Below are 22,429 nucleotides of genomic sequence, written 5' to 3'. Positions count from 1 at the left end.
ACTTGAAACATCGGAGGGAATTTGGCACGTACGGTCTTACACGGAGCTTGATGTACCCGGCCTCGATTGACTCGGGCAGGACACTTGAATTGAAGGTGAGTATTAGGTGTTTGGTTGCAATTTCTTTACCATCTCGCCTAATCTTAATTCTTTTGACATTTATAACATTCTGTTCGCTGAAGCCCTCCAACAGCTCAGCCTCAGTGAGCTCCAGCAAATCATCGTCCGAGACAACGCCGCGGGAGGTATTCATCGTGCGGGGCGGGGTTACTACTATTTGGGTCTCCCCAAATGATACTAGCTGAGACAGTTTCTCAAATTGCTTCTGATCGCGGAGCTCCAAGAGGAGGTCACCGCTAGCCATCCTCGACACCTTATATCCTGGTCCAAAAACTTCGGTAAGAGACTTAGATACAAGGAACAGGGAGATTGTTCGCACTTGTTTAGCTGGTTTTTCTGCGTGGATCACATGAAAACGAGGAAAGTTGTGGACTTGGCGTCCGAAAAACTGAAAGACCTCTTCGGTGCGCCCTCGTTTCTGAGGGCGATCAGGGAGTTTAGGAAAAGCGTTTTCCATAAGTACAGTTGGGTTTTCGGCCGCGATGCCGACCACCCACCATGGAGCCCAACAGGGGGACGTGACAGGAGTTCCTGCTAGAAACCCTGCCAACGCCAGCCGTACATCGCTGCTATAACCAAATACAGCATAACCAAGGCTGGCTAGCTACACAAGGTTAACCCTTGCCGCCGGGAAACTAGGAAGTGAGGAGAAGTGAAGAGAAGACAGGAAAGATTTAAAAGTGGGAGAGAAAGACGAAGAATGGAGAGGAGGACAGGAAAAGGCGACTGCCGATTTCCCCCGGATGGGTCAGTCCGGGGGTGCCGTCTATGTGAAGCAGAGGCCAAAGGGGTGTGTTGCCTCCGCCGGGGGGCCTTAAAGGTCCAAACACCCAGCATCGGCTCAACCCCCAGGATCCCCTTTTCCCCAGACACGGCTAAGCCGCGCACGGCTACACGTGGGAGTTTCCAACCCTCGTGTGCTCGGGTACGTGGTGTCGCAACACACCAAACGCCTGCTGACGCAGACGCCCCTGCGGGAAACGAATCATGGTGCCACTACTACGAGCCTGAAACACGATGGCAAAGCCTACAGTGGAAACATTCGAATTGACCACCCCCAAAGAATGGAAAGACCGTCATTTACGCCGGAAAGGTGTTGTTGACTTTTTTTTCTATCATCACGGGCCATTACTGATAAAATTTGCTAAACCCGGAGAGACTATAAATCGTTTCCGATATTGTGAAACGCCGGATCGGCTGCAACGTCCGCCATACAGCCCAAACATGTCGCCTTGCGACTTCCACATTTCGGGCAATTGAAAAAAAAATACAACTCAAGGGAACCAGATTTGTGTCGGACAATGACGTGAAAGAATCAGTCACAGACTTTTTTAAGCAGCAACAGAAGGAGTTTTATGAAACGCGAATCACGCGACTTGTTAGTCAGTGGGACAAATATATAAATGCTCATAAAGACTACTTTTAAATAAAGTGCCCCGTTTGTTATATATTCGCATTGGCTCAGTTTTATTTGACTCGCCCTCGTATATCTTGCAGAGCTCCTGCTTTTTATATGTCCTTTTTGTTGGGACTATAATTTTGGTACAATTACTCACAATACACGATTGGTGAAAGCTGCTCCTGAGCAATACATTGGAACGAATGAAAGCGTCAGTGAACAGTTTCACAGACCGTTGCACATCTACAATAATCTAAACAAGGTACTTCACTGGCAAAGTTTGATTAAAACATTTGTCCTCAACTTGTTCGTTTGATGGCCGATACATTTTTCATATCAGCGGAATGCACTGGTTTTCTGGTTTCGAACTGATATAGTTCTAAAGTTCATGTGATATTTTCGTTACTTATAGACATAGACAAAACCCATGAAAGCATTGATATCAGTTATTTCGGACACAATTTTTGGGACATACGAGCGCATTCTTCTATGCAAAAATAAATATTTTACTTGTCTTGACAGTGTGTTGCGTTAAAGAATTCGTTTCCAGCATCTTTGGCAAGGGCAAGGCAATTCATATATTGGATCACTCGACAAACTCTATAAGGAGGAAGCCCAGCTGCAACGTGAGCTCCCTCCCCCCCCCCCCCCCCCCCGAACAAAATTTCTGGCTATGCTACTGCTGCTGACGTCTCTCTGTCCAGGCCGCAACAAATTTGGTGACAATGGATTCGAACTCCCGTCTTCCACCCGTTCCGGACACCGATGGCATATGCCCTTTCCACTAGCCATGTAGCATCAGCTGTCTCCCGCAATGGCCAACAGGGGTGTGAGGAGGGGGTCGGCTATTCTATAAGAGTGGTGGGGAGGAGGTCGCGTATTCTATAAGTGCCCACCTAGTCGACACGTCCATTTTGTCTGCTTCTGAAGCTTTCATTGTTTGGGAGCGCCTGCGTCTTTGTATCGTGTACCCCAGCCCAGCCAATGAGAACTTTATCAGCAGACAAAATCTACATTTCCACTAGGTCTACACTAACCGAATACCCCACCTCGCTAAGCCCGCATCCCTCCCAAGCCCGCTTTCATCCGGAACGTCCGTCTGCACCATTACTGGTCGAAGCACGCACGCCATCTGTTTTATTCACGCCCAAGCCCGGTGCCGTTTCGCACGCATTACCAGCCAGGAAACGATGTTCTTCCACGATGTCGGCTCCACGTCCTGATGGTGCAAAACATATCACAGATGCCTGCCCCCGGAACGTCCATTCAAGCCGACAGAGTCATACAGTAAACAGAATTAGCGTAAGAGCCGAAGATGTGTGCACGTGATCCTCTTACGAACGGTTTATTCTGTGCTGTTCTGCGTCCAAGAGTCTGTGCTAGCGAGAGAACTGTCGCTTCGAAATCCTTTAGCCCAACTTCGGACCGTTTTGGAGGCAGCTGGAGTCCGAGACCTGGTACTTTGACGATGGCCGGCAGAGCAGGTCGTAGAGAAAGTGGCAATGCTGGGGAACGCCGCGCCGGAGGGAAGATTCTCGCACCGAAAGTAGACATTTGGAGCCTGCAGAGTGGGGCGGGATATTTTAGGTAAACAGTCGTCTGTTTTAAGCTTCAAGTAATATTTAAAGGCATCGCCAATCTTACCATTTAGAACTGACAAACGAACAACTTGCGGTAATATTCCAAGTTTTGTTCAATTCTCGTGCGCCCGTTGTACTGACTCGTTCCAGAGCGACTAAATAGAACATAGCGTACGCAAACGGTAACTTCTAATTATTTACCATGGGAACCTCAAAACTGCTTTATATGCAAACGGGACTAACAAAGTTGTGCAATACTTCGGCATGTAGTGATTAGCATGCAAAAAACTGTGTTTTCATGTGGCGAGCAAACACTATAGACGCTTACGCCCACACAACATTTGTCCTCAATAGAGCTGCCTAAACGTATTCGACGTTTTTTTCTGAAACATATATTCTGCAGAACGAAAACACAGGACACACTAAGAGAGAGTGCGCTACTTTACAAGCCTTTATGCGATTTTATTCCTCACAGAGAAGCAGAGAGAGAAACAAAAAGAAAAGCAAAGGCGCGGTGAATTCGTGCGCGCACGGGAACGTGACGCTGATGAGGTCCGTTTACAGAGGTATCTGCAGCCTTGTGGATCAGGAATGCCTCGTTAAGACAATGAAACACATCATTCTCAACTTTACTTTTTCTCCATACTTCTTATATATTGTTATCAGACGAATTCATCCAGACAATTGTATGCTAGTGGCATGTAGGTATATGTACATTACTATGTCTTGTATGTTTGCGCTGTACTAAGTTGTGTTCAATAACTGTAATAATCACAACGAGCTCTAAAATCTTCTATATGTGACAACACTTAGGACTTCCACCTGAAGCAAATACAGGGCTTTCCTTCATTTCTTTTTCAATAAACGTTTGTCTTCTTACTCTCGCTCCACTTAAATTTGACTGATTCGATGTCACCACGGTGGTAAAAAGCAGCAAATATCAGTGGGCGCTTAACCAGCCTTCGCCTACCTAGCTCATTCGCGCCTCTTATTGTACTTGTACCACAACCACTGACGCTTCCTGTTTGCGTAGTGCGGAGGCGTCATGCGACGTAGAAGGCGATACACAACACAAAGCGCAATATCCCTTCCTTTTTAAACAATAAACATCTTTCATGCGAAACAGGTTAGAGATCCTGAGACCTAATCGTATACAGCTAACCAGTGTATACTCACCTTTTTGGTCCTTCACGATCCTGCAGTGGGCACAGTCCACGAACAGCATGTCGTACTTTGCCACACGTGAAGCTGCGTGAAACGAGGTAGAAAACAAGCATGGGACCGAACTCTATCGCGCTTTTTAAAAGCGCAGCTCTTTAGCGCCCGTTCCCGCGTTTTGCGCCGCCGTCGGCCTCGCCGTTGTGCCTCGCCCTAACCCGCCCAGTAGCCGACGCCAGCGCACTCCTGCCGTGATCTCTCGCGCACTACGGGAGCCTTGCTATGATGCTCTGAAAGCCGGATCCCATGCTCTCGCCTATCCTCTCGTCCCCTTCTTCCGAGCAGCGGCGTTGCGGTGACTCTCGGAGCATCAACTCCGCCCTCGCCGTCCCTTCTCCCGCTGTCGTGGCACTGCCGCGGTGCCGGCGGCGGGCGCTCCTTGCCACTTCACGTGTGATCCACGGCTCTCCGCATCCTCCGTCTCTGCGCTGCGTGGCTCTACGGCACTCAGCCGCATCTCTCGCTTTCCCGTTTGCGCGGCGCGTAACTCAGTGGCATTTGTCACCTCTGGCAGTGCTTGCGCCTGGCTGTCCTTCTCCCGCCTCCACTCCCGCCTCCACACTTGCCCTATACCTCCCCTTACCTGGCGCAGTGCCGTAGCGCAGACTCGAAAGAGAGTTATAGCGTTTCGTCCCCCTACTTCTCCTTCGCCCCCCAACCTTTTGCGGCCACATTGAGGCCTGTCTGTGAGTGAATGAGTGTGTGTCCTGTACTCAATACCCCTGTTGTCCACCCGTTTGCTCATCCCACCCCTGAATAAACCTTAAATATTATTCGCTAATCTCCCCCCCCCCCCCCTCTCCGCTGCGGTGACCCACTATAATATGGCGCGATAGCACGTCGCCGGATCGCCGGCTCGATAGCGGCGGATCGCGGTGTGTACTGCCCAATCCGAAACGCAGAACCGCCTCCATTCGGCACTGCGTGCTTTTAATGCGGCTGCTTGTTATTCAAATAAGGCAGCGGCGTTCAAAGATCGCATTGCCACGAAGCGTAATCGTTGGCAAATTTTATTTTGCAAACAGAGCCATTTCGCGCAAGAGACTGGTCAGAATATGCATGCCTATACTCATGGACTGTTTGCAGACTAAAACTGCATTATTTTCGCTGTCGTACGCTGTCTCCTGTACGCAACGGCTCAAGGCGGCTCCAAGCACGCTACATGAACGCCTGTACCTTTAGACACATGGTGCGGAAGGAGATAGATTGGAGGGCATGCCCTGAGATCCTGCTGTCAAGAAGAAACGCGGTCAGATTAGGGATTGGTGGCAGCAGAGACTTTAACCACCTTTTACCACTAAATAGAGAGAGAGAGATAGAATAAACATTTTTATTGGGTGAATGCAGCTTTGGAGAGGCGTCCTCATTCCAGACTGCCTTGAGCTCGGGCCGCGTCCTGGGCCCTCGCAATCAGCCATTGCTGATCCTCGAGGTCGGAGCTGGCCAAGGCTCTCTCCCAAAGCTCGTTGGTGGGTTAAGGGTTCGGAAGATTTAATGATGCCGCTCCGCAACCCCCTACTATGTGCCTGAGGGACCCGGGCTCTGTGCAGAAGCGGCATTGCGAAGGGAATTGTGTAAGGCCTATGAGGTGATTTCTGGTTGGGTGGGGGAATGTATTAACCTGTAGAGCTCGGAGGAATTGCTCCTGCTCTCTAGGTAGCGGCTTGTGTTGGGGTGCATATGTTCTGCAGGTTAGCTTGTAGTGTTGTGTGATGTCTTGGTACGAGGCTAGAGGGTGCATGCGCTTGGGTTCAGATTCCTCGGCGTCGGCTCGGTGGGTCAAATCTCGAGCCACGTGGCTGGCGACCTCGTTGCCAGGAATGCGGTGATGAGCTGGCGCCCAGATGATCACGACTGATCTCGTTGGCGGCTTTTGATTGATGATCTGGAGCATAGTGGTATGAATTCTGTCGCTAGCAAAGTTGCGGCACGCCTGTTGGGAGTCGGTCACTATGACTTCAACCTCTGTTTGGGAGAGCACGAGGACCATGACGCTTCCTCGGCTTCGAGGGGATTGTTTCGTGTGAGCGAAATGCTGCTCCGATGTTCTTTGTTGACGGCTACGATGGCTGTTGTGGCAGCGCGTCTGGGGTAACACCCCGCGTCCGTGTAGACTGCAGAGGGTAAAGTCCCGTATCGCTTGTGTATGGCCAGGGCCCGGGCCTTCCTTCGCTCTGTGTGATGCACTGGGTGCATGTTGCGAGGTTGAAGACGTACGGTGATGTTGCACCGGATGGCATGGCGTAAGCTCACAGTCTGAGGCGGCGGATGGCTGAGAGGCGCAGAGAGCCCCAGGCGTAAGAGGATGGACCTCCCCGCTTCCGTAACCGCCAGCATTGTTCGCTCACTGGATAAATGTGCCTCGATCAGCTCCTCGGCCGTGTTGTGTACACCTAGTCATAGTAGGCGTTCTGTGGGCGTACTGATCGGCAGGCCCATCGCCTGCTTATATGCCTTGCTGATCATTGTGTTGATTTTCTTGAGTTCCGTCGCGTTGATTAGTGCGTATGAAATAGCGTAAGTTATTCGAGACACGACGAAGGCTTGGACAAGCCGAAGCGTGTCCGCCTCCCCGATGCCTCTTGTCTTGGTTGTTATTCGCCGGATCATGTGGGTAACTTGGGCTGTTGCATTCTTAAGCGTGTATATTAATATTGTGTTGGTGCGCTCCGACTGGAAAACCACTCCCAATATCTTTAAGCTCTGAGGCAGAACGATGATGTGTCCCTCCAGTTGTATGTTGATAGTGGGCGAGTCGGATGCGTGCTTCTTTCGCGGTGACACCAGGAGTAGCTCCGACTTTTGGGGGCGCAGCTGAGGCCGCATGGCTTAGCATAGTCGCTCACCACGTCTGCCGCTTCCTGCAAGCAGCTCTACATTGCCCAGATGGACCCTGTGGACGACCAGATGGTAATGTCGTCGGCATATAGGCCATGCCGGATCCCCGGAATGTTATCAAGGAGCGGCGGAAGGCCTATTAGGGCGATATTGAAAAGGAGAGGGGATAACACTGCGCCCTGTGGTGTGCCGCGCCCGCCCAGTATAAAGGGGTTTGTGGCTTGGTCCCCGACCTTTAGGATAGATTTTCTATCTGAGAGAAAATCTCTGATATAGGAGTACGTCCTGGCCCCACAGCCCAGCGTGTTTAGGCTCTGTAAGATTGCTGTATGCTTGACGCGATCGTGTGGGGTGGCAGAGGCTCCGATGGCTGTTTGTGGAAGCACTGGGCTTTGAGAGTCAAAAGGAGGTCCACCTCGTTTCCTGGAAATTGGTGAATTACTCGGGCCATATTGTGGTGGGATTCCGTTTTGCTGCTGGCCGGGTTGATTAAATACATCAATAACTTCCACGCCTTGGAAGTACTCAGTCTTCCTCTCAAGCTGTCGCAGAGGGATAGCCAATTTTCTCGGCACAGCGTGGTCGCGTACTCTGCAGCCTCTTGTGTGAGCAGTGCGATTCGCCTCTTGAGCTTGCGGTTGAATCTTTGCCTTTTCCAACGCTTCAGCAGGCTACACCGGGCTTCCCACATGTGGAGCAAGCGAGCGTCGATGCTCGGAGTGGTGCTGGAAGTTTCAAGCATTTCGGTGTGCGCCTTCACATCCTGGTGAAGCTGAGCTATCCAGTCCTTAATTAACTGAAGCTGTTGGCTCTGTTCGTTCGTAGCTCTTTGTTCTCTTATCTTCCGCAGCTTGGTCCACTCCGTGAGGCGAGCAGTGCCTATCCTGGCTTTGTATTCGGGCCCATATTCGCCGACGGTTTCCCTTCGGGGGTAGACATAGACGGTTTCCCTCTTTAGTGGCAGTCTCCATTACCACAAAGAGAGTACCACAACTGAAAGCGATTGTGAAGTTTAGCGTTTCGCTGAAGGCGTCTCCGAACCCTGTTGTGAAGAGGAGAGCCGCCAGGGACGTTGCGGGCGTCGCAACTCGGTGCTGCACGATACGAAACCGAAGGGAAACCGTCGGCGTTTTGGCGCACCCAGTGAAACGACAAGGCTTGAATTGTTGCCCTCCGTTCCGTTCAGACCAGCGTATGCTGCACAGTCTCGTTTGCGCCGCACGTGCGTTCGGCAGGAATGCTAATCTGTGTGCGCGCAATGCTGCTGAAAGCAGCAGAAACCACAACGCTGCCCTGCGCAGATTGGAGCCGATTGAGCACACTGTCACGGTGCAAGCGCTTGGCTTCGTCGCTCTTGCAGCCAAGTGCACTGCGCGCCCTTGGAGACGCGTTGATTCTCCACGTGCGGGCCGCTTATGCGGGTATAGACACCATGAAACCACGACGGGGCGAACGCGCCTCAAATGTGCGTGTCACTGCTCTTGCAGTAAACGTAAAATTTCACGCCTCTATACAAGGTGTCCGTGCTAACGTTATCAAAGCTGTTAAAAATATTGGAGAACGCTTAAGCTTCGCCTTCAAGAGTGGAACGCGTTAGCGTTCCCGTCGACCCCCCAAGGGGTGTAAGACAATGCACAACGGCGCAGCGATCACTTACGCGGCGCCCCGCATCGGACTTTGCACCCACCAATCACGCGGTGAGCGCCGAGCAACGCAGCGTTCGGCGCGGCAACGAAACGTGCGCCTGAGCAAGCGGAACGAACCAAAGAACTCGGTGTCTCAGAGGGGGAAACAATCTACGCGAGCCAAACGTCGTGATCGGCACGGACAGCCGGGCCGCGACGCGCCTCGCACCGGTCCCCGTGCAGCCCCAATGCGCTCAAACGAGCCGAAGGCGAGAATCGGGCGAGTGGCGCGCCACCTGTTGGGGCAGCGCCGTACATTGCGAGGAGGGGGTCTTCTGTGTTTGCCGCAAGATGGCTCTGCGTGTGCGGAAAGTGCAGAAGAAATGTAGCGGAACCGTACTTCGCTACGCGTTTAACTGCGACTTCTGTAATTTACATTCTCATAATTACCGATATACACCGCGGTATAACTTTCTACGGCACGTTTCTAAGGTAACACCGCATTCACTAGAGGCTATTTTGTCCCGCTCTGAAGGAACGAACTCGTGGCTTAGTGGTAGCGTCTCCGTCTCGCACTCCGGAGACCCTGGTTCGATTCCCACCAGCCCATCTTGCAAGTTGCTTTTATTTATGGATTGCCTTCCGGGATTTTTCACTCATGGCCAACGCCACCGGCGCCGACACCGGCTTTTCGGCGACACGAGCTCCTTAACGCTGTCGCGTTACAAGGGTTTCTGATACAATGTACGGGTGGGAGACCTGCTGGATACGGTTATCAGTCGTCTTCCTCCTCGAGGATAATGTTTGTCTACTTAACGGCCTTTCTAATTAGAAAAGGTTCATCAAACATGTTTTATTAATTGAATTAGTATCCCGTGATTCAATGCGAAAGCTGTTCATGCGCCCTGAAGCATCCACTAAGTCCTTTACAGTGTGTTTGCAGCAACCCATTTCGGGTCTCTTCTCTCGTCGACGTCGGTGAGTGATTGCTTGGTTGAAACTAAGAAACCGCGATTCCTCACTCCAGCATTTTGACAGCGAGTTTCCGCGGTCATCGAGCGAGGTGTGTTCATGTTTATGTGCGCACGTGACACCGTGCTTGTATGTTTAGTTAAAACACGTTGGCGGGCTAGTTGATTTGAATCTATGACAGAAGGTGCAAGCGCGATTGGACAAGTACGTAGTAAGAAGCATACACACAAAGACAGCGTTGTTTCTGTGTGTCTATCTCTTCCTACGTCCTCGTTTAGTCACGCTTAGACATTCTATGATTGTTAGTTCAATTAGAAAGCTAATATTTATAAGTTTACGCGGTCGCTAAAGCGCCTTTGCTTACTTCGCACAGCTATCCACTAATTTGCTATCGCAATCGGTGCTGCACCCTTCGGGGCGAAACTGCGAATTTTTTTCTTTCTGCTTTTTACCTGCTCTATTCGTTCCCCAGACCTATTGACGAGCGTGAGAACCAGAGCCATCTGGCTACGCTTATTACTCACCGCCATCCAACTGAGTCTGCAAGACGTTAAAATTTCGTCCATCAGAAGACTTGTATGTGAACGTGGCGTTCCTGTAAAGATGCAAACGAAGGGCGTCAAGTTCTCAAATCACAGAACTACACAGGGCAGAGCGTGCTTTGTAAAGTGGGCATGAGAACGTAACATTCTAACTAGATTAACAAAACGACTTTATTCCTAAGCTGAAACTCAATGCGCAAAGAATCAGCTAACAACTTGTTGCCGAGAAATGTTTATTGGCACATAGGCAACACATGGCCAAAGAGCTTATTTCTCAATTCCGCCTGGGTCTCTCTTGCTTGTTTTGTATTTTTTTCTGAACATGCGCTATCTTGAAGTTCATGCAGCTCTTGTTTAGAAATAAAGACTGTAGTGTTTTATCGGATAAACTGCGAGCACTTCATGTATTATTGTTCACTGCACCACTGGCTACGAGGCTTGATTCAACGTTGACTCCTTGAAAGAAAATGTACTTCATTTAGCGGTGCCTGCGCTGGAGGAACTTCTCACCGTCAACTATTGTCAGATGTAGTTATTAAAAAAAAATGCCAGAATATCGCCTGTTTTACATAAGTGATTCATTCTGTTAGCATTCAAAGAGAAGTATTTGTCGGCTATAGACGAAAGTGTGCTAATGTCACATGAAATGTACTCGAATTCAATGATATACGAATTATAAACGGCAGAATAGTTTCGTCGCCTGCAAACGAACGTATGGTTCGGCGAACCGTGGCAATCACTACGTTTGATTTCGGTGGTGTGTGCAGTCTTTGAAGCGGCCCGTAGCCATTTGAACCTTATATAGTCCAATTATTAGAAAGGAGTTTCTTTGGTTACACGTTAGAGGTAAGCTACTCCGGCAGCAATTACGTTACGCATACGGTCAGTATTTCTGTTTGGTGCCAACAGTTTACCGGAAACATGTTGACGATTACTGCTCATTGCAAGAAACCTCAACACTGGTTCTCAACGCACAGCAGATGGGAAAGTTAGGCACCCGGTAATTACGTGAAACCTCTAACAATAACAGCAAAATTATTGCGCTTCAAATGCGCCCCCATATTTTGGCAAGCGTCATTCGGTGAACAGAAGCCATGTTTGAGGTTTTGAAAGAGCTCCTTCCCGTGAAAAAAAAAGAAGCTCTTGTTAGCGCAAATTGTTAAAACTTAGCGGTGCGGCTCATTTCGCACGTGCATGACCGTACGGGCTGCCCCATCTACCCTACTCGATGTGAAGATGTATAACCATAGCTTGAGTGGAGGAGCCTACCACGGGACAATAGGATTTTGTGGATCGGGTCCCCAGGAATATCTGGATGCGCAAGCATTTTTGTTCTTCTATTCGTATACACTCGCAGCAAGTGCGGCAACAAGTGTTCGCCAGTTTTAGCATGGCTTTTCTCCTGAGGTTCATTTTCAATCAAACTTCCTGCTTTAGAGCGAGACGGTTCAAATTACGACTCAAATGTGTAGCTGATAGGGTTGACATTTCAACAAAGTGGTGTACAATGATATAAGGCTGCATAAACGTGTATGGTTATAGTGAGTTTCTGCAGCGGCCTTCTAAGGTCACGAAGTTCGTGACACCGAAGGTGAGTCGATACGTACCTTTCGTGGCCATTGCCGTAGCGCAAGCGGAACAGGGCCTTCCCATCGACCACCTTGCTCATCTGGGTGTCCCTCAGGCAGCTGTCACCCGGCCCAAAGGGTCCTTGCTTCTCGTTTCGGTAGAGAAGATACCAGGTGGCACCCGGAGACGTGCACTGCGTCCAGTGGGTACGTGCAGCTAGTACAAACTACAACCTTTTGCAACCGTTTTGAAGACGTACCGCTTGTCACTATTTCCATAATTCTTTGTCAGCTTGTGCAGCATAAATGCTGAGAAAGAGGTGGAACGCCCTAGCTTAAAACGTCAATGACTTCTTGTATGAGGAAACTTTCAATAACGGGCGAAGAACACTGCCCTTGCTCGACAATAAACGTCCACACTCTCCGTGTCAAGGCAAATGAAACTACGGCAACATACATTGTTTCTCTAGTTCATCATCCTGCTGTGCAGTTGCAATATATATATATATATATATATATATATATATATATATATATAGATTGTCACAGTCGGTAATTTGGGAAGAAGGGGACGATACTGGTGGCCTTGGAGACGACGAAGCCACCTTGCGCTCGCTGCGGCTTCTGTCACTTGGCCAGGTTTTGGGTGATATTAGGCTTTACTAATCTTATTTGTTGAGCTCTCACTGATTCTAAAGCCAGCTTCATCCTAGGCTGATGTCCATAAACTCCCCCGGCAGGGGTTTTTCCCCATGGGCGGCCTCATTCCAACGAATGAATTACCTCTAGATTTGTTCATCCGCAGTGGTGTGAGCAGCATCGCGGTGGCTCTGGTTCCTTCAAATGGAGAGTTTGTACGTCTGACCAACCTCCAGGCGATCCAGAAATCTCTGCATGCTGCTACCTCTTCATACCAGACCACCACGGAAGTGAGGCAGTTCGGCTGCGGAGGTATCGTGTGTCGGTCGCCAGACCAGTCCTGTGTCGCGGATTTGCTTAAGTGCTCATCATTCGCGTCATTACCGGTGAGTGCCTACATCCCTGCTCACCTCGCCTGCACTAAGGGAATAGTCAGAGGTGTCGATGCTGATCTTTCTCCCGCTGAAACACTAGAGAGATTGTCTGGGACTGGAGTAATTGCTGTTTACCGATGCACTCTAGTGGTAGACAATAAGCGGGTCCCAACAGAATCGGTGATTGCAACTTTTGCTGGAACTTCCTGCACATCAGAACTAAAGGTGTGGCCCCTTGTATTCAGAGTTGAACCCCTGGCGTCGCGTCTGATTCAATGCCGTAATTACTGGTGTTACGGCCTTAGTATGGCAGGGTGTAAATTAAGACAACGTTGTTGCGCATGTGGGGAAGAACACGTTCAAAGTGATTGTAGTGCCCAAGAAGAGCGATGCAGTCTCTGTGATCGAAATCATCCAGCCAATTATTTAAACTGTTCTGTTAGGGCTCAAGAATTACAGGTGATTTAAATAATTGATCGACGACACTGCTCAAGGATGGAGGATATAAACTTTGTGAAAGAAAGGGCATCTGGCTATGCGGGGATAATAGGCAGACAAAATCTTACCACGGACCTATCACTTACTGCAACTATAGAGGCCGCTGTGGAAAAGGCAGTTACAAAAGCTATGGAAACGTTGGCAATGAGCCTTGGTGAATGTATCTCACAAGCCGTTTCTAGTCATTTATCTCATTTGATGCAAACTACCTGCCCAGCTCCTGTAACAACCCAAGCAGTCGATCCTGAGCACCAAACTAACCATGAAAGATCAAATGCCGATGCTTGCAATAATGATATTGAACTTCCAGCTCCCTCTTCCGCGGGCCCTACAACTTGTAATCTGGTTAATACAGATTTGGAGATGACAAAATGCTCGAGCATATAAAAGAACCGTGTCTTCTATTAATGAAGACTCCTCCCCTGGTCCTCACTCAAAAGCTAAGAAAAGTCAGTTCAGTGTTGTGCTAAAGGAAAACATTCTGCAGAAGGCAGTTTCGCCTGCGGCACTTTCAGGATCACTAAAAGTGCTTCAGTGTAACTGCCGCTCTTTATATTCTGCTTCAGTAGATTTAACTTGTCTAACTTCTCAACTTAATCCTGATTTAATTATGTTACAAGAAACGTGGCTAAATCCTGAGAAATCTTTTCAAATGAAATTCTACACATCATTTCGATTAGACCGTCCTACAAGAGGTGGCGGATTATTTACATTTATCTCATCTAAAATTTCCCATAGGGCTGAAATTTCATTTCAACTTTCTACTTCAGAGTGTGAAATCCTAGCGATAGAGCTGGTTCTCCCGGGATGTTGTCCCTTTACCGTAGTTAATGCATATTTTCCATCTGGCGCACAGGACACTAGCACACTGGATAGTGCTATTAACTCTTGAGGACGTGACATTGTAATCACAAGTGATTTCAATTTTCACCATATCTCATGGGGCTTAAGAACAGATTTGTGCGGCACCCGATTGTTCAACTGGTCGTTGGACAATCGACTAACGTGTGTAGACTCCGGATCTATTACATTTGTGAGAGGCCGATCTTACTCTTCACTAGGTCTTACATTCCGTGGCCCGAGTCTCTCCGTAACTTCTTGGTCGACTATTGATTGTTCGACAAGCAGTGATCACCTTCCAACAGTATTTGATGCTGCACGTCCTGTAACATTTATGAGTGATCAGGTTCGAACTTTCATAAATTACAACATTTTTAAAAAAATGCTTGCGAAATGTTCTTTCATCTCTGTCTGGTGCGCCTACAGAACAAAAAACCACGATTATCTGTTCCGCTTTGGCAAGTTCTCAAAAAAAGGCTCAATTTGTGATTAGATTGAATAAAAGAAACTCTTACAGTCCCTGGTGGAATGAAGAATGCACTCGAGACTAGAGAAAGGCTGCTTGGAAAAAATTATTGCATAACCAGAGTCCCAAAAATTGGAGTGACTATAAATTTTTTCCAGCTGTCTTCAAACATACACTTTCTAAAGCCAAAGATGAATTCGACTGTAAGCATTTTGATTTCTTGTCTAATAATAAAAATAAGCCTGCATTGTTCCGTTTTCTCCGCGGTAGAAAAGTTCTTCCGAGTCAAATTAATATTGACTCTATAATCTTAAGTAGCGATGAAATGAAACAATCACTAGAAGAAATCGTGAGGGGATTATAAATTAGATTTTATTCTGTGTTGCCAAGTTGGTCTCGCTTACGAAGGGCGTCAGATGATTTTACGGAAATCGCCATGCTAGAATTGGCTGAAATCGTGGAGCCGCTTCCAGATTCAGCTCCCGGCGTGGATGGGGTAATATCTACTATGATCAGAATTTTATTTAAGGAAGCTTCTGATGACCTTTTAGCTATTGTAAATTACTCAATTCGGTTCTCATGGATTCCGTCTACGTGGAAAATTGCTAAAGCCATCCCTATTCTTAAAAATCATGGGGAAGGATATACAATAGATAACATTAGGCCAATTGCGCTAACTTCAAATTTGGTTAAATTAATTGAAAGAATTCTATATGCCCATATGATTAAATTTATACAGAACAAAGACTTGCTTAGCCCCTGCCAAATTGGATTCCGGCCGTCATGTTCAATTTGGCATGCTCACGTGGACTTAGAAAGTAGAATAAAATTAGCACGGCGACAGAGACAAATAGGTGCTCTTCCGACATTAGACATTTCCAAAGCCTACGACAGTGTAGAACACTTAATTTTATTAGATATTAATATTTAGATATTAGATTCCAAATTATTTTTCACACTGGATTGGTGAATTTTTAAATGGGAGAGCATTTTACTGCTAAGAGGCGTTTCCTCGAGTATATATAATCAATCACGAGGTGTTCCTCAAGGAACTGTCATTCACCATTAATAGTTAATATTTTGATGTGTTCCATTCGTCTTCACCAAGATGTACAAACATACGTATACGCAATTGACATTGCTTTCTTCGCATCAGACAGTGATATTCTCTCTATATTATCGACTACAGAACTACCTCAACGCCATAGAAACCTGGTTAAACAAAATTCGCCTTTCACTTAACGTTATAAAATGCTCGATATTGGTTTTCCATCTTAGCAATCCCGTTAACATATCGATGTCCTATCGCCTCGAGACTATACCTCAAGTGGAGTCGGTGAAATATTTAGGTGTAGTATATGACGGTTCCCTCAGCTGGCTCGGCCATATTGACCATATAGTTAAAAAGGGAGTGCGAGCAGTTGGTATGCTACGTAAGTTGTGCAACAGTCGGTCCGGAATGGTTGCACTTTTAATGATATACAAAATGTATGTGCGGCCCATTTTAGAATTCGGATGTGTTTTATTTTCTGGTGCTCCCGCTTATAAATTACGTCCCCTTGTTCTACTTGAGCGGGAAGCCCTACGACTGTGTTGCGGATTACCGAAATGTGTTGCCAATAACATACTACACCAAGAAGTCAGGTTGCCCTCAATATTGTGCAGATTTCGTTTACTGACGGTGCAAACAGTCTTAAAATTGTATGAATCCCCTATTACATGATTGGAATACATATCCATTTCCCAGCCTGCCATATTCTTCGGAGTACACTGGCATCGTTTTCATACACCACAGATGGTCTTCGTACAAACATTGATCAATCCCTTAAATGTACGTCTCTGGGAGGTACCGACTATTTGAGATGTGCGAGCGAACCTACAAATTATATTTTAGGACATCTACCCAAATAATGCAAAACTTCTATCTAACAATATATTAAACGGCTTATTACAGGACCATTTGTTGAGTTTATCTATAAGTACGGTCATTGCGACAGACGCCTCACAGTGTGAAGAAAAATCTGGAATTGGCATTTTCTCTCCCGCTGTAGAGTGGTCATTTGCAATCAGGATTCTGGACTTCCTTTCCGTATTTTTGGCTGAATTTCTAGCTGTAGTTCTAGCCTTACGCAAACTAAATTCGTCAATATCGGCGGTAGTAATAATAACAGATTCTTTATCCTAATGTTCCTCGCTGACAGCAAATGGTGTCACTAACCTTTTACGTACATTTCATTTTCTAGTGCCTGCCCACATAAATTTAATTAGATTGCTTTGGGTGCCTGGACATAAAGGATTAGTCATGGACTAAATGGCTGACAGTCTCGTGAGACCGGCCCTCAGTGGCCCTGTATTACCATTACTTCCTACAATAGCTTACCTAACGACTACTAGATTCAGGAGATATACAATTATTCAAGACTTCTTGAACCCAGCTGTAGCTAATATTTCAGAATATCGGCACCTCCTATTCCCTTGGCCCAAAAATTCCTTTCACACCAGAAAAACTGAAGTCATCTTTACCCGATTACGTTGTCGAATACCAAAATTAAACTTCTATCTTCACAGGGCTGGTCTGGTGCTCTCCCTTCTGTGCCCAGTCTGTGGAGAAGATGAAACAATATATCTTTTTTTTTTCATATTCTGCCGCCGGTTTACTTCTTTAAGAAAAAATATTCCAGAATCAAGATTTACACAGCTTGGTTTAAGCTTTTGAATTATAAATATCCTTTCTCTAGGAGCCTCCCCTCTCGGAAAGTGCCACAGGGATGTTTGCTCAACCGTGGAGGAATTTATAATTGCTGCAAAGAGATTGTCTTGAATTCTTAAACATTTTATTTTTGTTCATTTCCTCCAGTTAGCTTTACCAATTTTAGTATTTAACAAAGACTGCCTAATTTCATCCAAATCTTGGCCAATCCCCCAGAGTGGGTGTGCGCCATCGCATAAGCAATACCATATCATACCATACTATTATCGATGCTCTACGCTTGTTGGCTGAGCCATTAAAAGCCATCTGTAAATGAACGCACGCTTCTTCCTTCCCGTAGCATCATTGGTGGACGTGCGGAGTAATCACTTGCGCAAGACGGAACTCCGCAGCGGACGTAACCTGGCCGCCATGTCATCCGAAAGAGAGAGTTCAACCATGGCCCCGTCGTCGCCACGGACGGTCATCCTGGCCCAGCCTCGTGACCCTGGCATGTTTTCCGGTATCGACAACGTTGACGTCGATGGCTGGTTGCAGAATTACGAACGGGTCGTCTACATCAGGACGCCGACTGCCTGTCTCGTCATCCCGTCGATGTACCGGACGGTTTAGTAGATGTCGCACCGATCTGCGTTCTTTCGCTCCCTGCCTTGCAAGACATTGGCGCTGAACAACGACGCGATGAGTCGTTACGCCCCATTATCGAACGCCTGCTCTCTGCTCCGTCTGACCCATCCCTTCACATGTTCGTACTACAAAATGGCATCCTGTATCTCCGCAACATGCACCCCAACGGGCCCGAGCTCCTAACCGTCATTCCGTCTCATCTGCAACAGATTGTACTGCAGCAACTGCACGGCGTTCCCACCGCTGGACACCTTGGCGTCACGCGGGCCTATGACCGAATTCGGCGACGGTTTTTCTGGCCCCGTCTCAACCGCTCCGTCCGGCGCTATGTTGCCTCGTGTGAGTCGTGTCAACGCCGGAAAAGACCAGCTGTGCCTCCTGCCGGACTGCTTCAGCCTTTGGATATACCGGCCGACCCTTTTTTTCGCGTTGGCGTTGATCTTCTCGGACCATTCCCTATATCAAATGACGGAAATAGGTGGATTGCCGTCACTACAGACTATACAACTCGCTATGCCATTACTAGAGCCCTACCGACCAGCTGCGCTACAGACGTCGCTCATTTCTTGCTTCACGACGTTATCTTGCACCACGATGCATCTCGTCCCCTTCTCACCGATCGCGGCAGATACTTTCTTTCCAAAGTCATAGACGACCTACTTCGATCATGTGCTACTAAAGACAAACTTACTACCGCTTACCATCCTCAAACTAACGGCCTTACCGAACGCCTGAACCGCACAATAACTGACATGCTAGCAATGTATCTTTCCTGCGATCATCGCGACTAGGACATTGCTATACCATTTGTCACGCTCGCCTACAATTCCTCGCGCCACGACACAGCTGGCTATTCACTCTTCTATCTCCTCTTCGGCCGTGAGCTGACTTTGCCTTTCGAGACTCCTTCCGACCACACTCGGCTCGCCGACAGAGTACACTCGGGATGTCATAGCCAGATTGCCCGTATTCGTCGTTCTGCTTCACAGACACGCCAGAAGTGCCGTTACGACCAGCGCCATCAAGACGTGAACTACGAACCAGGTGCTCTTGTGCTAGTTTGGTATCCAACTCGGCATGTTGGTCTTTCCGAGAAATTCCTCTCGCGATACTGTGACTCACCGCCTCCTTCGCCAGGTGACCCCTGTCACATAGGAAGTGTCTCCGCTGGATGCCACGGTGCCTTCACCTCCTCTCTCTGACATCATCCACGTCAGCCGTCTCAAACCTTACCTTTCTCAGACCGATGAGCCGCACCAATAAGGTGCTTTTTCCAACGGTGGTGATGTCACAGTCGGTAATGTGGGAAGAAGAGGACGATTATGGTGGCCTTGGAGACGACGAAGAGTGCAGTATTATCGATGCTCTACGCTTATTGGCTCTGCCATTAAAAGCCATCTGTAAATAGACGCACGCTTCTTCCTTCCCGTAGCAATATTATACGATGTGAGAGAAAAGCCTGAACTACTATGATCTCGCTTGCTACTCAGTGTTGGGTAAGGAAAGAAGAGGAACAAAAGGAGAAAGGGAAAGCGAAGAGGACTTTGATGATGATAGTGGTGACACGAAAAGAAAGGACATGAACAGTGTTTCGTGTTTCACGCCGCGGAAAATCTTCCACCTATACTTTCACTTGTACTTCGCGAGTTAGACCGACATGGCAACGCAGTTAGACCGAGACCGCAATTAAAGACGAAACTGAAAGACCTCCGAAAATTTCACCGACGATCGCGGGTTTCATGATAGAATGAACAAAACCCGGCTGTTCCGCTGTGCACAGCTTCAACTTCCACCATGTTCTCGGATTTCACTTTGCTGACGAGGTCCCAGCAGCCGACCTTGGTGACATGCAGGGCTGAAAAGACGACAAAGACTACAGCCCATAATAGCAGCCCCGGCAGCCATTCCTCAAGACCCAGTGGCGAACGCCAATCATATTCAGTTGGAATTGACAGCCTGCGCAGGCCGTGCGACCTGACTAGCACAATTTCAGTTGCGGGCGTGGACCTTTATTATCAGCTTCGACGAACAGCATGCACCACTACTACCGGATCTTTCACGTTTCCCGTGCGACGCGTTTTCTTCAAGGCGCTGCGAACGTGGGGCATTATACAACTGAGCTTTTTTAGAGGCTTGTCGCAAATACGTGAGATTGGATTACCCATTTTTCATGGCACTTACTTAAAGTTCGAAGCGCAGGTCGCCGCAGAAAGAGGCTCGGTGTAGGTTTCGGTTGCAAAGCAGCATGCCTCTTGGAAATGCCGTCTGGACGAATATCTTGGGCTGCAAAAGCCCGCTATCGCTGCTGTTCGTGGCGGAAAAGTGAACCTTTCCGTTCAATAATCGCTGAACGATAAAGATGATTGTTCGAGCTTAGAGCCCTAAATAACCGCACGGTGACGATGGTCGAGCTTTGGAGCGTACAGCCGCCACGAAACGAGGTCGTCATAAAAATGGCGAACGCGGCCAATGTTTCCAGGAAAATCCATTTAGAATATTTATCATCTGGACTCGAGCGGATTTACTTTTATCGGGCATTAAGCGATTTAGTTGTGCTGTAATAGTCATCGAGGCACTTTAGCAAGTGCTGGAACTCTGGAAAGTTAAGCATGTTAGCTAAACAATATGTTCAGCAAAGCTTTCTGCGTGGCTAGACGTTTCTTGTTGCCTGGAAGTGAATCATACCGTCAAACTGTTGATCTCCCAGCGACCTCACCTTTTTGACGTCCTGGTAGGCGGCCAGATCGGGCCTCTGCCGCAACAATGACTCCGCGGTCAGTCCAGAACTCACCCTGCAGCGAGCGCCAAGCGCGCACAAGACAGCCAAAAGAAGCCATACCCAAGCCATGACGGGGAAGACGGACGTACACGGAAGCAAAGGTTCAAAGAAAGAGTACGGCGGCAAAGTTGGTAGCTGGAACGCTGCTTAATTTCAGGCTGCTGAGCTTTATATAGCACATTTAGCGCGGCATCTCGCACGTGCCGCAGCCGTGGCAAAGGTTCAGTGAACTCACTCTTTAGGCATAACACAGTGGGGCTCACATTTGTGCCGCATCGCCGGTGCCACTTTCACGCACGTGGTGCGGCGTAGCACGTTCGAACCATTAAGCACGATCAACATTTCTTTTTTGCGTTTGTGCTTGGAACAGGTGCCTGGAACGTTTTAGCTTCATTTCCAGCGACACCATTGCACGCACGTGTGCTGAAATTCCCAACAACCGAGACATGTGCATGTGCCGAGCGACATGAGTGACTTAGCGAGGAAAAAGTTGTAAATAAACAGCGACATATAAAATGGTCTGTTTACTCAGGCTGTTTTATTCATCTTTCTACTCTCTTCCTGAACCCCAGGAGTGATCGTTGCGTTGTTTTCATGGATAGACACATTATATAATACAATTTATAAAAAGAAAGCTATCGCTTACCTTATTACCAACCACTTAAAGCATTTATCTAGCATTAGCTCAAGATAATATATTGAGAAAGCAATAGGACAAGACCCTACTCATACGACGGTAACGAGTAGAGATATAAAATTGCAAGAAATTCTCAATGCGTGAAAAATGAAGGAAACAAAATTATTTTGTCGAACTTTCGCAAACTCTTGACAAATATCCTAACCTTTCTTAGCATCCGGATGTAAAAAGAGGTGGCTAATTGCAAAGGCACACTTTCCAAACTTATCGGGGAACTCCCATAATGCCGACAACTCTGTGCTGCCGTAAGTTTTCGGTCGCCGTTGCGAGGCATACGTACGGGCCGGCTCTTGGTCGTCGTCTCCTGCACCGCGATCTTGTACATTCTCGCTGCTATGCAAGCAGTGTGTACGGTTCCGGTCACAAGGTACACAACTGTGCAAATTCAATAAGGCGTTCAGTACGCCGGCTTCGCCTGGAACATGGCCGCGGCGACGGTTTGTCCGTATTTCACACCTATTTTTCGCGCAGTTAAGAGCAGCAGTTTTAATTAGCCAGTCGCTAAGCGCACTTACAAGAATGTGTACAGTGTGCACGAAATAAAGAGGTGCGCCACTCGCCCAAATCGGCTTAGGCGACACCGACCACTTTTTCTTTAGCCCAGGATTCGACATACCGGGCAACAGTGACGGCGACAAGCGGCCAGGCCCGTATGGACGAATGGTCCAGCGTTAGCGAGGCTCCTATTGGCGCGTGGCGCGGATGACAGCGTGCGATTGCTGCACTGCACGACACATCGCAGTGTGACGTGCTTCCTACTTTGAAGTGCATCAATTTGTTAATGGGATAGTTGATCATATTTCCAGAATTTGTTTATTTGCATTACTTTATTTGATTTAGCCATACAGCGCGTGCCGCTGGGAGGGTGCCAGTTCTTGGCCAATCCTTCACAATGGCTCTGTCCCACTTTGACACAAGGGGCACTAGCAAGGAATGC

The 22,429-nt window shown here is 48.0% G+C and overlaps 1 protein-coding gene across 1 annotated transcript; it reads right to left on the bottom strand.

Annotated features, from left to right (window-relative positions):
- Nucleotides 1-2,835: 2,835 nt before the first annotated feature.
- On the bottom strand, nucleotides 2,836-20,920 carry LOC129382669 (uncharacterized). Its single transcript, XM_055066769.2, has 5 exons — nucleotides 20,733-20,920; nucleotides 11,902-12,056; nucleotides 10,277-10,347; nucleotides 4,276-4,347; nucleotides 2,836-3,080 (listed from the first exon to the last, which is right to left on the bottom strand). Exons 1-5 carry the CDS (start codon nucleotides 20,862-20,864, stop codon nucleotides 2,929-2,931), a joined length of 582 nt encoding a protein of 193 aa, XP_054922744.1. The 5' UTR covers nucleotides 20,865-20,920; the 3' UTR covers nucleotides 2,836-2,928.
- Nucleotides 20,921-22,429: the final 1,509 nt, after the last annotated feature.

This window comes from Dermacentor andersoni, chromosome 6 (genome assembly GCF_023375885.2).
Source record: "Dermacentor andersoni chromosome 6, qqDerAnde1_hic_scaffold, whole genome shotgun sequence".
In the NCBI taxonomy this organism is placed as follows: Eukaryota; Metazoa; Arthropoda; class Arachnida; order Ixodida; family Ixodidae; genus Dermacentor; species Dermacentor andersoni.
The sequence above is the reverse complement of the archived record's forward strand: the minus strand, read 5'-3'. Positions and strand labels throughout refer to the sequence as shown.

What these genes read in the sequence shown, in the direction of transcription:
- LOC129382669 (XM_055066769.2), bottom strand. Translation starts at nt 20,864, where the DNA reads ATGGCTTGGGTATGGCTTCTTTTGGCTGTCTTGTGCGCGCTTGGCGCT. An exon ending in GCAGACTCAGTTGGATGGCG is followed by an intron (nt 4,348 to 10,276) that starts GTGAGTAATAAG and finishes CGTTTCACGCAG; the next exon opens with CTTCACGTGTGGCAAAGTAC. An exon ending in GATCGTGAAGGACCAAAAAG is followed by an intron (nt 3,081 to 4,275) that starts GTGAGTATACAC and finishes CCCACTCTGCAG; the next exon opens with GCTCCAAATGTCTACTTTCG.